General features: G+C 39.7%; 1 protein-coding gene across 4 annotated transcripts in view; it reads right to left on the bottom strand.

Annotated features, from left to right (window-relative positions):
- The window catches only part of PLEKHG1 (pleckstrin homology and RhoGEF domain containing G1), a 218,483-nt gene that overhangs the window by 39,037 nt on the left and 165,348 nt on the right, over nucleotides 1-14,098 (bottom strand). For all 4 annotated transcript variants that reach the window (XM_032836355.1, XM_032836354.1, XM_032836356.1 and 1 more), the window contains one exon: nucleotides 4,007-4,076. In XM_032836355.1, the coding sequence (XP_032692246.1) occupies nucleotides 4,007-4,076 (70 nt within the window). The remainder of the gene's footprint in view (nucleotides 1-4,006; nucleotides 4,077-14,098) is intronic.

Genomic DNA, 14,098 nt, shown 5'->3' with positions numbered 1-14,098 from the left:
GAAGCCTAGCTTTTATTCCTCTCCATTCTGGTCTATCCCTCCATTCTTTATCGGTGATCAATTTTTAATTTTACAGTTGATTTTTTCTAATGATTTTATTTATTTATTTGTCAGAGAGAGAGAGAGAGCACAACCAGGGGGAGTGGCAGGCAGAGGGAGAAGCAGACTCACAGGGAGCCCGATGCGGGACTCGATCCCAGGACCCCAGAATCATGACCTGAGCTGAAGGCAGACGCTTAACTGACTGAGCCACCCAGGCACCCCTACCTACACTTGCATTTTAGTCACTGTCCCTGTAGAGCAGGTTTCTGGAAAGAGGACTGCTGGATTACAGGATGAATTCAAACATAATATCTCTAGATACACTCAAATTCTCCTCTGAGGGGCCTGTGCCATTCTGTTCTTCCACAAGTACAGGAGAGCGTGTTTCCCCACGGCCTCGCCAACTGCGTATGCTGCCAGATTGTCAAACATACTACTTCATGAAAATTTAAATTAGTTGCCAGTTTCCAAAAGTTGGAAGATCAAAATATCTTGGTTTCTCCTGGAAAAGTATTAGGTCCCCAGGGCCTAGCACCCAGTTTCTTGTGACTCTCACCATACGGGGTCTTGGGTTGTTCTTGGTCTCCCTGGGCCCACACATGTGTCACACTCACACACTCCACAGAGCTGTGGAGCTCTGAAGGCCCTGGCTCTGTGGACAAGACCCACAAAGTGATTTGCCCAAGGTACTTAGTAAATTAAAGTCAGATGGAGCCTTTCTTGAGGTTTGCTCACATACTCTGAGTTTCTTGCTTATTCCCTGCCTACCTCCTGCCACACTAAACATGGGATTGACTAATTTCAGGTTGACTTTCCTTAAGTTTAGGGACCTTTAGGATCACCTGAAATGCCAAACTTAAAAAGAATGGTTTCAGGGGTGCCTGGGTGGCTCAGTGAGTGAAGCATCCAACTCTTAACTTCAGCTCAGGTCATGATCTTAGGATTGTGAGATCGAGCCCCATGTCGGGCTCCACTCCAGGGCATGGAGCCTGCTTAGAATTCTCCCTTTCCCTTTCCCTTTGCCCTCCCTCCCCTGTCTCCCGCTTGCACACTCTGTCTCTAAAGAAATAAAATCTTAAAAAAAAAATGGTTTCAATGAAAATATATCTAAATTACATCATATACCTGACTTACATACACCTATTCCCAATAAAGCCCCAAGACTTCTGCACAATTGAATTGCTGTGCATTTTGTGATCTCGTGGCTTATTCCAATATTAAATTGTTTTTTTTTCAATCAGCTCTATGTTCTTTTTTTTTAAGATTTTATTTTCAATCAGCTCTATGTTCTTAATGTAGAATCAAATGCATATTTGAGCTTAGATTTGTAAGCTCTGTGGACAATCCAAACAATGGTTTTATACAAAAATCAGTAGCCCCTAGTTAATCCTTAAATGCCTTTTATTCAATATATATACTATCCCAAATCCTTTTTAGAAGTAATAGGGGAAAGAAGACAATGATAAAGAAATTATATAAAAATAGGTATTTCTTTCTGATTCAACTCTGCCAAATTGTAATTAGAGATGCAAAAATTATGAAAGAACCAAATAAAAGAGGTAATTAGGGTGGGCCGATTGGGCACATGGGGTGCTCAGCTGTTTACTGGCTGAGTAACTGCTGTAAAGATATCTGTATGGTTTTAGGGTTTCTTCTGCTATGGGGTCCATCTCTTTCTCTGTCTCGCTGTCTCTGTCTCTCTCTCTCTCACACACACACACACACACACACCCCTCCTACACACACACACACACACTGATTCCTGAGAAGTTTTCCCTGGACACATGAGAAAGGCTTGTATGTAAGTAGCACCTGGGTGGGGGGTAACATGGACATGAGTTCACTCCAATAATACGAATGTTCAATGTCGAACTTTCTTGAGGATAATCTCAGTAAGTGGGTAGGGGTGTGCGTGCGTGGGTGTGTGTGCCTGGGCACTGAAGGGAGAAGGGCACCGATGGGGGGGGGGGAGGAGGAGGTTCAGGAGAGGCTGGGTCCCTGTAGATAAATTCTGTCTCCCTCCTAAATGTTGCCTAGGGTCAGCCCAGCTGAGAGCCAGGATAAGAGACAGAAATGAGGGTTGAGGCTAAGCAGGGAAGTGAGGAAACCTGTTCCAGGTGTTTCTGGACCCTTCCGAGCAGACCCATAGGAGCCGGATCTGCTGCGAGACAGCTCGGCCTGCCCACTGGCGAACTTTTACTTCTGTCTCTCTCGAGAGTGGCCTCTGCAGCCCCTTGTGCTTTGAGAAGCAGCAGGTAAGAAGGACCGTAGTCTCCTTTTGTCAGGAAGGATTTCTGTAACCTCCACATGCCACAAAAGCAAGGTCAAAGATGAATCCGTGTGTGAGCCCCAGTGATTCAGATTAAAGCAGGAGTCAACCGCCAGCTTTCCCTCTTTCATTAATGGCCTCTCAATTAAAGTAATTTTCCATTCCTCCCCAGAGTGGAGCAGCTGGTTGTGCTACAGAAAACGTAACATCTTCTAAATTTCAGGGTGCTGAGTGAGAGGCAGGTTGGGCCAGCCCCAAAGAGCCTCTCGCAGAGCCCGGCCTCCATGTGAAAGTGCGGAGCGCTGAAGTCAGTCTTCTAATTAAACTTGGCACTATTACAATGAAAAAATAAGATCTGGGAGTTGGCAACGTGGCACATAAACAGACTTTTATGTGAATAATTAAGCCGGAGCTAAGCCTATGCTGGACCGTCTTTAATCAACTTGTGATTAGTCACCAGTAAAAGCCGGAGCATTTCCGATCGCTCCCATGTTGTTTACATGCTGTGGCTCTGCTAACGTATCTTCTTTGATATACACGGCCCATCTTTTTACCCATTCCTCCCTCTTCCCTCTTCCTTCTCTTTTTCAAATTCCTGCCCTTTATGAGAATGAATTATGATACAGGCAACATAGGACGAGAAGCACGCGTGTACATTTCACATGTTAACACGGGGACCTCCGCACCCCTGCCCACAGTCATGAGGGTTTTATGTGCGAGCCTGTCATCTGCCCCTAAGGAATTACGCTTCAATAAAACCCGGAGCCTTATGTTTGGATTTGAAACCACTGGATGGCTCTGTGGTTATAGGAAACGACCCTGAAACAAGTCCTGGGCATCTCCAAGTTCACAGTGCACTCTGCAGCTCTAAATGAGTGTTAGTGCCTGGTTGATTCCGAGCACCATCATGAACCTCGCTCATACTTCTGTGCCCTTGAAGCACAACTGTGGAAATCGCATGACGTTTTGCTGCAAAATAATTTCCACAGGACCTTTTCCAAACAAAAGCTGGTGCAGGTTTAAGAGAAACTTGGGAAGATTCTTCATAGAGAAGGTAGCATGTGGGAAAACAATGTAAAGGATTATTTTGTATGTTTCAGAATCCTCGTGCAAGGTTGGAGCTGGCCATTTCATGAGCTTCAGAATCAGATCCTTCTACTTTTCTAAACCATCAAATCAGCTTAAGAAACATGTAGGAAAATGAGAATGCATTCTTAAGATAGAAGAGCTTAAAAATGAAGATTAAAGATCTGCCTCTCTCTAGTTCCCTCCTCCATGATAATTATACAGCCTAGACTAGTGCCATATATATTGTAGATAAAATACCTAGATTCTAACAGATTTTTGTAGCTCGTCTTGAGGCATTCTGTGTATATTTATTTTTTATACATTATTCTATTCTGGATTTTCCTCCCCACCATGCTCAAATTTCTTTCCTAGGAAAGATGCATAAACACCATTTAGTAATGATACAAGTTCTTAGACAACTACTAAGTTAGCATTTCCTAACTTACTGGGGACAGTAACACTATTTTTTTTTTTTTCCTTGCTAGTGGAAAAAAGGAAAAAAGAGTGAGAGAGATTAGTGGCTAACTTCATCCAGTATGGAATAAACCAGTCATTTTAACTTGAAAATGAAAACAATTTGCAATCTGCATCTGTCTTGGTTGGTCCAGAGAAATGAACCCTGCTTACCTTGGACACAAAACATTCTGCTATGGCCACAGGATCATTTTCACAGTTTTCCAAATCTTGTAGAAGTTCACTAAAAAAAAAAAAAAAAAAAAAAGCCAGAAAGTATTAGATTCTAGTCTGATGATTGAGAACATTTTATGTGACTCAGAGGTCTACAGGTTCATATGACATTTACAAGGAATCTTTTTTTTTTTTTTAAAGTAAGGGTTTAACGATGGTCAAAGCCAAAGTACACTCTTGAGGTGGGAGAGCAGGTAGGTCCAGAGGAGGCAACTGCTACAAGGAATCATATTTAATTGGATAACTGAGGACCTATTGTTATTATAGCCCAGGCTTGGATTAGGGACTTGCCCAAGATCATGGTACCCCAGGGATTTAAACACAGGTCTGACCTTTAACTCTCCCACCTACAGATAAGCCCTTCCTGCCATTTAAGTCTTCTAGATGGTTGGCATTGTCTGTATGCCTGTTCATACACACTTACTTATTCATTCATCAAATAGCTGTCTAGGTACCAAATGCCGGGCAAGGCATAAGAACAAACACATTGGTGAGCCAAAGGAGATATAGTCCCTGCATGCCTGGAGCTTGGAATCCACTGGAATTCCATGAAAGAGCACATTAACAAATGTAAAATTATAAACAGAGAGGGAGTCCCTGCCTGGCTCAGTTCGTAGAGCACAGGACTCTTGATCTCAGAGTCATGAGGTCAAGCCCCATGTTGGGCATACAGCTTACTTTAAAAAAATAAAAAAATAAACAAAATAAAATTATAATGGAGATAGTGCTCTAAAGGAAAGATATGCTGGGAGGAAAGATCTTTCCTCAGATGAAAACCTATCTTATTTTTTAATGGCAATAACATTATTTTACGGAACTGCATACTATTTCATTGTGTGGATATAGTATAATTAACGTAACCCACTTCCTATTAGGTAAAATTCTATGAATGGAATTCCTGGGTCAAAGGGCATCACAGAGTTAAATGGTAACACATTTCCAAATTGCACTTTCTAGAAGTCGTATTAATACATATTTTATTATGTTAAATGCTTATTTTAATTAGAGGTATATTACATATTTAAGAAAAAGTTAAATAGGGGTGCCTGGCTGGCTTAGTCAGTAGAGCATGCAATTCCTGATCTCAGGGTCATGAGTTCAGGCCCCACACTGGGCATGGGGCCTATTTAAAAAAAAAAAAAAAGTCAAATAGTAAAGCTAAATAATAAAAACAAGCAGTCTCTTATTTTCTGTTTCCCATTCTCTACTGCCACTCTCAAGAAGCATTCTCAACATCTTGCTCTTTCTATCCATGGCTCAAAACATGCTGATATAGCATTTTCAGCATTTTTCAATTTGAGATATTTATTTCTTAATTTCCCAGACTTCCTCTTGTCTGATCTCAATGGTTTCTAGTATGAAATTTGATTAGATTAAAAGTCAGAGCTTATATTCTGAAGACTGTAAAGATATATCCTCAGCTGAGCTTGGGCGTACACCATAATTACATTTCCTTTCCCTGGAGTTAAAATTACATGCTTTCCCTGGAGTTAAAATCAACCCCCACACCTTTTTTTTTGGTGCTTCGTTTTCTAAGTACACATAACTCATTTATCCTCAGACTTTGCGCTGTAAGTGTAACTTTTGCCTCCCTGTGTTCAAACATCCAATCACCCATTGGTTGTATTTTCTTGGTCATCTCCTGCTGGAGCCCTCAGTCCTCCTGCCCTCACCTGAACAGGTTAACCTGCTCTCCACACCTGCTGGGTTCTCCCAACACCATCCAGATGAAGTACTTCTCCTGGCTCCTGTGTTAGATGCCCTGTTTCTTAGTTACCATTTCAGATGTATCCTTCTCTGGGTGATGGCAACATCTAGTAGTTGTCTGAGTCAAGGTCAAAGGTGATACGTTTTCTGAGACTCTTCTTCCTGTTTTAAAACGTTCTCCCTTCCGACTTGGCTGGTCATATCACTGGATATAGAATTCTCGGTTGGAAATAATTTTCTCTGACTCTTCAGGAAAATATCTGTTGCCTTACGAATTCCAGTGCTGCTGAGAACTCCAGTAACATTCTGATCCATGATCCAGGATTCGTGTGACCTGATTTTCTATTCTGGAAGCTCTTAGAGTTGTCTCTTTGTTAACATATTTCTGAAATTCTGTGATGGCTGACTTTGAGGTGAATCTTCTCAGGCACAGAGCCAACTTGACTATTTGGGAAATGTTTTTGAGCATCACTTCTCCAAGTTGTCCCTGGATTCCTGAGACCCCTTCAGGAGTCTGTACAGTCACGATTTTCATAAGGATTCCTAGGCAATGTTGGCTTTTTTACTTTCATTCTTTCATGAGAGTACAGACGATTTTTCCAGAGGTGACATTAACTCAGGATGAGGAAAGAGATGGAAAGTAGAAGCTCACTTAGGAATCCAGTGATTTTCTACTAAGTTGGACAATAAAGAAATTTAAAAAATGTAAACCAATTCCAATAAATACACTAATGTTAGGGGAAAAAAGTGGTTAAATTATTTTTCTAAAAATGTGTGGGTTCATTAAAATTGAATAAATTGAAGTCTTAATGATTTTTCAGTTTTAATTTCTATCATATGTATAATTTCAGTATTAATTCCTAACATGGCAAACAAACAATCATACACCATAAATAAAAAAAAGCTTTTTGGGTCCTTAGTAATTTTGAAGTATGTACAGATGCTTGGATCAAAAAGCTAAGGAAACTCTATGCCTAAATTAGGTCTTTGATATTTTCTTTCCCCCATTTTCTCTTCTCTCTTTGAAGTTCCTATCACTCACATTTTTAGATCTCCTCAAGTGATACTCTAATCTTTCTTATTCTTCCTCTCCTATTTTCTATCTTCTTGTTTATTGTTCATTTTCTGGGAGACTTCAGTTTTATTTTCTGTCCCCTCTTTTAAATGTTTTCCTTTCTACTATCTGATGATTTTTTTAAATTTCTTTTCAGTGTAACAGAATTCATTGTTATGCACCACACCCAGTGCTCCATGCAATACGTGCCCTCCATAGTACCCACCACCTGGCTCCCCCAACCTCCCACCCCCTTCCCCTTCAAAACCCTCAGGTTGTTTTTCAGAGTCCATAGTCTCTCATGGTTCATATCCCCCTCCAATTTCCCTCCACTCCCTTCTCCTCTCCATCTCCCCATGTCCTCCAGGTTATTTGTTATGCTCCACAAATAAGTGAAACCATATGATAATTGACTCTCTGCTTGACTTATTTCACTCAGCATAATCTCTTCCAGTCCCGTCCATGTTGCTACAAAAGTTGGGTATTCATCCTTTCTGATGGAGGCATAATACTCCATAGTGTATATGGACCACATCTTCCTTATCCATTCATCCGCTGAAGGGCATCTTGGTTCTTTCCACAGTTTGGCGACTGTGGCCATTGGTGCTATAAACACTGGGGTACAGATGGCCCTTCTTTTCACTACATCTGTATCTTTGGGGTAAATACCCAGTAGTGCAATTGCAGGGTCATAGGGAAGCTCTATTTTTAATTTCTTTCTTTCTTTCTTTCTTTCTTTCTTTCTTTCTTTCTTTCTTTCTTTCTTTCTTTCTTTCTTTTTTTAAAAAGATTTTATTTATTTATTTGACAGACAGAGATCACAAGCAGGCAGAGAGGGAAGCAGGCTCCCTGCTGAGCAGAGAGCTTGATGTGGGGCTCGATCCCAGGACCCTGGGATTATGACCTGAGCTGAAGGCAGAAGCTTTAACCCTCTGAGCCACCCAGGCGCCCCTCTGTTTTTAATTTCTTAAGGAATCTCCACACTGTTCTCCAAAGTGGCTGCACCAACTTGCATTCCCACCAACAGTGTAAGAGGGTTCCCCTTTCTCCACATTCTCTCCAACACACGTTGTTTCCTGTCTTGCTAATTTTGGCCATTCTAACTGGTGTAAGGTGGTATCTCAATGTGGTTTTAATTTGAATTTCCCTGATGGCTAGTGATGATGAACATTTTTTTTTTCATGTGTCTGATAGCCATTTGTATGTCTTCATTGGAGAAGTGTCTGTTCATGTCTTCTGCCCATTTTTTGATGTGATCATCTGATTTTTAATTTGAGTGTTTTTTTAAAATATGCTCTTTAGATGGTTCTTAAGTTTCTGTTCTTATGAGTGCAACATTTCTTCTCTTTAAAAATAATGATATTACTACTATTATTATTAATTATTTGGGGCTTTTCTTTCCTGCCTTTTATTTTCTGCTGAGCTCTCTTTACTCTGTTTGATCCTTCTGGCTTCTGTCATTCTTGTTAGAGGCTCTCCGCAAATATCTGGATCTTTCATTTTCCTTTCCTATCTGAAGGTGAATGATGACAATACCCACTGTAAACTGTGTGAGAAGTGGAGCTCTCCATGGAGTCCTGTTCATTCAAGGCAGCTGTTCTCCAACTTAATGCTATTATGACCTGTATATACTATAAACAATTCTGTATATAAATTATATCTATTCATATTTATTATAAATTAGAATTAAATATTTTTAAAATAGATCAGTTCATTTAATAAATCTAATACATGTTAATATAAATAACTTTTGTGAAAAACAGATTTTGTATAACAAAAGTTAGTGAGAGGAGTAGTGTTGTTCTACATTTTTGTAAATCTCTAATGTTGACCTTAATGGAACACAGATGGATTCTCATATCTGCTTCTACATTCAATCTGTTGCAATCTGTTATTTTTTTTAAAGATTTTATTTATTTGAGAGAGAGAGAAAGGGAGAATGAGTGGAGGAGGAGGAGGGCCAGAAGGACAAGCAGACTCCCTGCTGAGCAGGGAGCCCAATGTGGGGCTCTATCCCAGGACCCTGAGATCATGACCTGAGCGGAAGGCAGATGCTTAACTGACTGAGCCAATCAGGCACCCCTGTTAGTTTAATTAAGCACACAGAAAACAATCTAGCCTCCCAGAGATATGTCACTGGAAAAGAGAGGAGTCTTTGAATACCTATTCAGAAAAGTGTGGGTATTCTTTGACATTACACTGAAACTGAACGTATGATAATTTCTTAGAGATCTGTTGGAGTCTAAAACCATACCAACGCACTATACCCCACCTGTTACTTTAAAATCCATTGGTCTATCTTGCACATTGAACGGATCTTTTACTAGTGCATGATTTTGGGCTACTCCCAATTTCAAACATTCATCCTTATAAAAACATTCCTTTTGTAAGATTATTTTTCCTTTGGAAAATACAATCCTGATATTCATACCAATATCTTTTACAGATGGATGGGTATGAATAAATTAAAAATAGTTGAAATCTAATCATTGGGACCTAAACACTGGTTGAAGAAAAATGGCTGAAGAAAAGTAATAGTCAAAGAAGCAACATTTCTGAGCCAGTAATTTCCATCACTGGTGGATGGAGTGTTCAAGATCTAGGTTTTGTGTCCTGGTCTTTTAATACAAATCCTCTTTCTGGTCAGAGAAGAATTTTTAGCAGAATTCAGCATGGCTTAACAGAATCTTCCTTGACAACAGTCAACTCCCTGTGTCCTGTATGTTATGCTAATCAAGCCCTCTCTGAGCTTTAACTTCCTCTCCAGAGTGGACTACCTGATAGGAGGAAGTGTCTCTGCGGACTCACCCAGGCTCTGGGTATAGCTCACCTGTAAATGAATGACTGGCATTCATTGTTCAAATCAATGGCAATGGGCGGGATGGAGCTCAGACACCTTCCAGTCCAACACTTAATTTTAAGGTGAGGAAATCATGGCTCATACAAGGGAAGGAGCTTACCTTAGTTCACTTGGCTAATAATTAATGGCTACAGCTGGGGTTAGTATCAGAGCTGTTGAATCCCAGTCATGCACTCTCTTATAAACACATGTATTGAAAGATATATTTCCTGACTGACTCAAGAAAGCCAAGGTCTGGTCTCTGCATTATGGTGTTTTTGGTGAGAGACCTTGTCTACCTGTGAGCCCTAGCTCGAGTCACTTGGCTAGCTTTCCTATACAATCATTTTCTAAAATAGGACAAACACCAAGGATGGCAACAGTGAGGAGGAAGTAATGGGATTTCTTTTGTGCTCTTGTCATAGGGCTACTGTCCTACTGTATTTGGCCCACCATCTTGTTTACTCTCCATTCAACAATAATTATTGCAAGGCTCCATGTCAGGCATTGCTATAGGTATGGAGGTATGGGATAAAGAACATGGGGGTTCACCGTGCTATGGTGCTTATGCTCTGATCAGGGGTGGTAAATGTTAAAAACTAAATCCATAAAGAACATAGTAACCAACAAAAGATAAGCAGACAAGGATGGGAAGAACTAGAACCCCTTTACACTTTCGGTGGGAATACAAAATGCTGCAGCCTCTATGGAAAGCAGTTCTTCAAAAAATTAAAAATAGAACTACTGTATGATCCAGGAATCCAGTTTCTGGGTATGTATCCAAAAGAACTGAAATTAGGATCTTGAAGAGATATTAACACACTCATGGTCATGGCAACACTAGTCACAACACTTCCACAAGATGTGGAAACCACTTAATCCATGCATGAATGAAGGAAATGTGATATATACATGCAGTGAAATATTTTTTAGCCTTAAAAAAGGGAGGAAATTCTGTAATCTACGATAACATGGGTAAACCTTGAAGACATCACGCTAAGTGAAATAAGCCAATCGCAAAAGACACAAACAGCATAAAAAGTCCTTGAGGACTCTAAAGTAGTCAGATTCATTGAATCAGAGAGTAGAATGGTAGTCACCAGGGGTTTGATGGGGGATAGGGGGAAATAAAAGAGTTGCTAATCAATGAGCAAAAAGTTCCAGTTAAATAAGATGAACAAATCGTAGATATCTGCCATACAACATAGTACCCAAGTTAACAATGATGCATTGTACGCTTTAAGTTTTGTTAAGAGGGTAGATTTCACGTTAAGCTTTCTCACATAATACAATAAAATTTGAAAGCACCATTTTGATCAAAACAGAAAACCTAAATGAAATTACGATAGAACCTCGCATGCCATAACACATTATCACCTAATGAGAAACGTTTATGTGAAAAATAATAAAATATTGGTTTTACTGGAAAATGAAACAAAGCAACAGGATATGACAGTATGCTATGTGACACAACGCAAAGGCTGGGTGGGGCTGGAACAGCACTGGAACAGTCATGGAAGGCTCTGGAAGGAGGTGATATTGGAGTGGGGAGGGCTGAAGGAGAAACTCGGTTAAGAGATCAGTTGAGCATATCAAGTTCATTCTGGGCTCACTTGTGTGAGGGTACAGAAAGGAAGCCACTGTGGCTGGAGTTTGGTGAAAATGGGAGTATGGGAGATACCGGAAGAAGACTAACTACAAAATAATATGCCCTGTATGAGGGGAGCACAGATGTGGCCATGGAATGGGATATATCAGCCCCTAAAGATACTCCAGAAAGACCAGGACCATCCTTCTAGAGTTACAGCCTAACGGTGGGGACCAGGTTTCTCATGGCTTCCATGTGTCTAACCAACAACCGTTCCTGTACACTGGCAGGAGGGAGTGATACCTAGATTGTGTTTTGTACTCACAGCTGAGATTAGAATCGCCCCACCTTCGGGTTTTGGGTATTCTCCCTTTTCCCTGAGTTCCAAATATTTCTTCCTTTTTGAGTAGGACTATGAAAAAGAAGGAAACGTTTCTTACTTACTTACATTTCTTACTTGTTTGGGTGTGCAATTAGAGGAAACACTGTTCTCTTTTACAGAACATATTACATGTAAAATTTTCTCTGACCAGTGATGTGAACTTGAAGGCAGAAAGTGTAGTTTGACCTTGAAGATTCTACTGCCTCACACGGGTTAAGAGTCAAGAATGGGGCTTCTCCCCTTCTGGTCTACAACAGACTCTGAGTAGCACTTTCTTTCCCCACCTACCTAACTAGGTCAGCTGGCATTTTAACCTGTTGCAACCACACAGACACATGTGCGCATGGGAACAGAAAATGGAATGAGGTTAACAGCACCAAATGTTCCGTGAATTTCGCAGCTACATTAACACTGGCCTTGAAAGTCCACTTGAAAAGAGCCTGCGGGTAAAAACATTTCTACCACTGTGCAGAAGTTAAAGAGATTTTGGTGGTGGCAAAATGCACTAAAAGAAAAGATAACTTCCCCCACCTTCGACTGCCTTCATGTTCTATGTACCCCATGATTCGCTTTCTAAATTATACTTCAGGGAAGGAAAAAAGGATGGCCCAAATAATTTTTCTTTTTAGACGAAGACTAGACTTAGCGGAGTGTTTTATAAGCAGTGACTTGACATATACAGAATAAAGGGAAAGAGTTAAAGGGAAAGGGGAGATTTTACTCTCATCTTCTGAAGAAGGAAGAGAGCTTAGATGATTTTAATTTTCTAATAATTTTAAAATAGAAATTCAATATAAGGAGTGGTCTCACGGGGCGCCTGGGTGGCTCAGTGGGTTAAGTCGCTGCCCTTGGCTTGGGTCATGATCTCAGGGTCCTGGGATCGAGCCCCGAATCGGGCTCTCTGCTCAGCAGGGAGCCTGCTTCTCCCCTCCCTCTCTGCCTGCCTCTCTGCCTACTTGTGATCTCTGTCAAATAAATAAAATCTTAAAAAAAAAGAAAAAGGAGTGGTCTCTCTTTCCTCAATATTCAAAGAAAGATTCAAATTACAGTTTAGGTAACTCTTCTCTATTCCAAGAGAAGGAGTATATAAAACAGTTGGTATTTTCTTCTTTAATTGGAAATGAAACAAACAAAGGTTTTGGGATTTTAGGGGCCCATTCAAAGGAGAAAGTGGTTTCTTTTCACTGACCTAGTTTCCTGACCATTTAGAGATTTCTTCCAGACACCAATCCCGAGACTTAAATTTCTAGGCTATCGCAGGGATGACCAGAGGAAGGGGAGATTTGGCTACAAAAAGGAAAACAAAAATGAAGCATCAACTGCATTCCAAAATGTTTTATGTGGGAAGATTTTGAGAAATAATAATATAAATCTAGTCATATACCAAAATTAGACAAAGATAGTATGAGGAAAGAAGTTATCGATTACAGTCATTTATGAACACACATGAAAAATTTCTTAAAAAATTATGAACGAATCAAACTTATCAGGGTGCAAATATATAAAACATCATGACCAGGTAGGGTTTATTTCAGTAATGAATGTATGATTCAAATAGGATAACTATTAATATAATTTAACATATTATGAATAGAAAGAGAAAAATCATACACTAATTTTCTTGAAGGCAGATTAAGCATTCAATGAAATTTAACACTCATTCACAATATACTAGGAAAATAGGAAAAAGTGTTATGTAAATCCCAGAACAAACATCATAGTTATTGTTAAGAGAGTTAAAGCATTCCTGCTAATGTCAGAAAGACGATAAGGATACCAACATCGAATCAACACTGTATGAGAAGACTTATGCAAAGAATAAGATACGAAAAAACATAATGGGTAGAAGAACTATAAAGGAAGACACAAAAATTTCTTCATTTTCAGATACTAGTGTTTACACAGAAAACCCAAAAGCATCTATAAACCACTTTTAGACCTCATGGAAAAACTCAGAAAGTTGGAAACATTATCAACATATAACAATCAACAGCATTCCTAGAGGACAATAATAGCCAGTTTCAAAATAGAACAAATATTCTAGTCAACATCATAAGGAATAAGTTCTTAAAAGTTGTGTGTATGAATGTGATGGAGAAATTCTAAAACACTATTACAGGACATTTTAAAAAGGTGTGATTGAAGAGAAATATTTTTATGGATGGGATGACTCAATACTTTAAAGATGTCAATTCTGCCCAAATTAATCTATATTAAATGTAGTTCCAATAAATATCCTAAAAGAGTTCTTCAGGGAACTTGACCAAAAAAAAAAAAAAAAAAAAAAAAAAATCACTTGACCATGCAAAGAGTCAAGAAAAGCAAGCTAAGCCAAAGTTGAAGAGTAATGTGGGCTTAACAGTGAAGACAATGTGATACAGGCAGAGATGGACAAACAGTAATGAAACAGAATGCGGAGCTCAGAAACAGACCCATACATACATGCAAACTTCACATGGAAG

Source organism: Lontra canadensis, unplaced genomic scaffold (assembly GCF_010015895.1).
Source record: "Lontra canadensis isolate GAN:19392208 unplaced genomic scaffold, GSC_riverotter_1.0 scaffold92, whole genome shotgun sequence".
Lineage (NCBI taxonomy): Eukaryota > Metazoa > Chordata > Mammalia > Carnivora > Mustelidae > Lontra > Lontra canadensis.
Note: the sequence above shows the minus strand (reverse complement) of the source record. Positions and strands in the feature narration are given on the sequence as shown.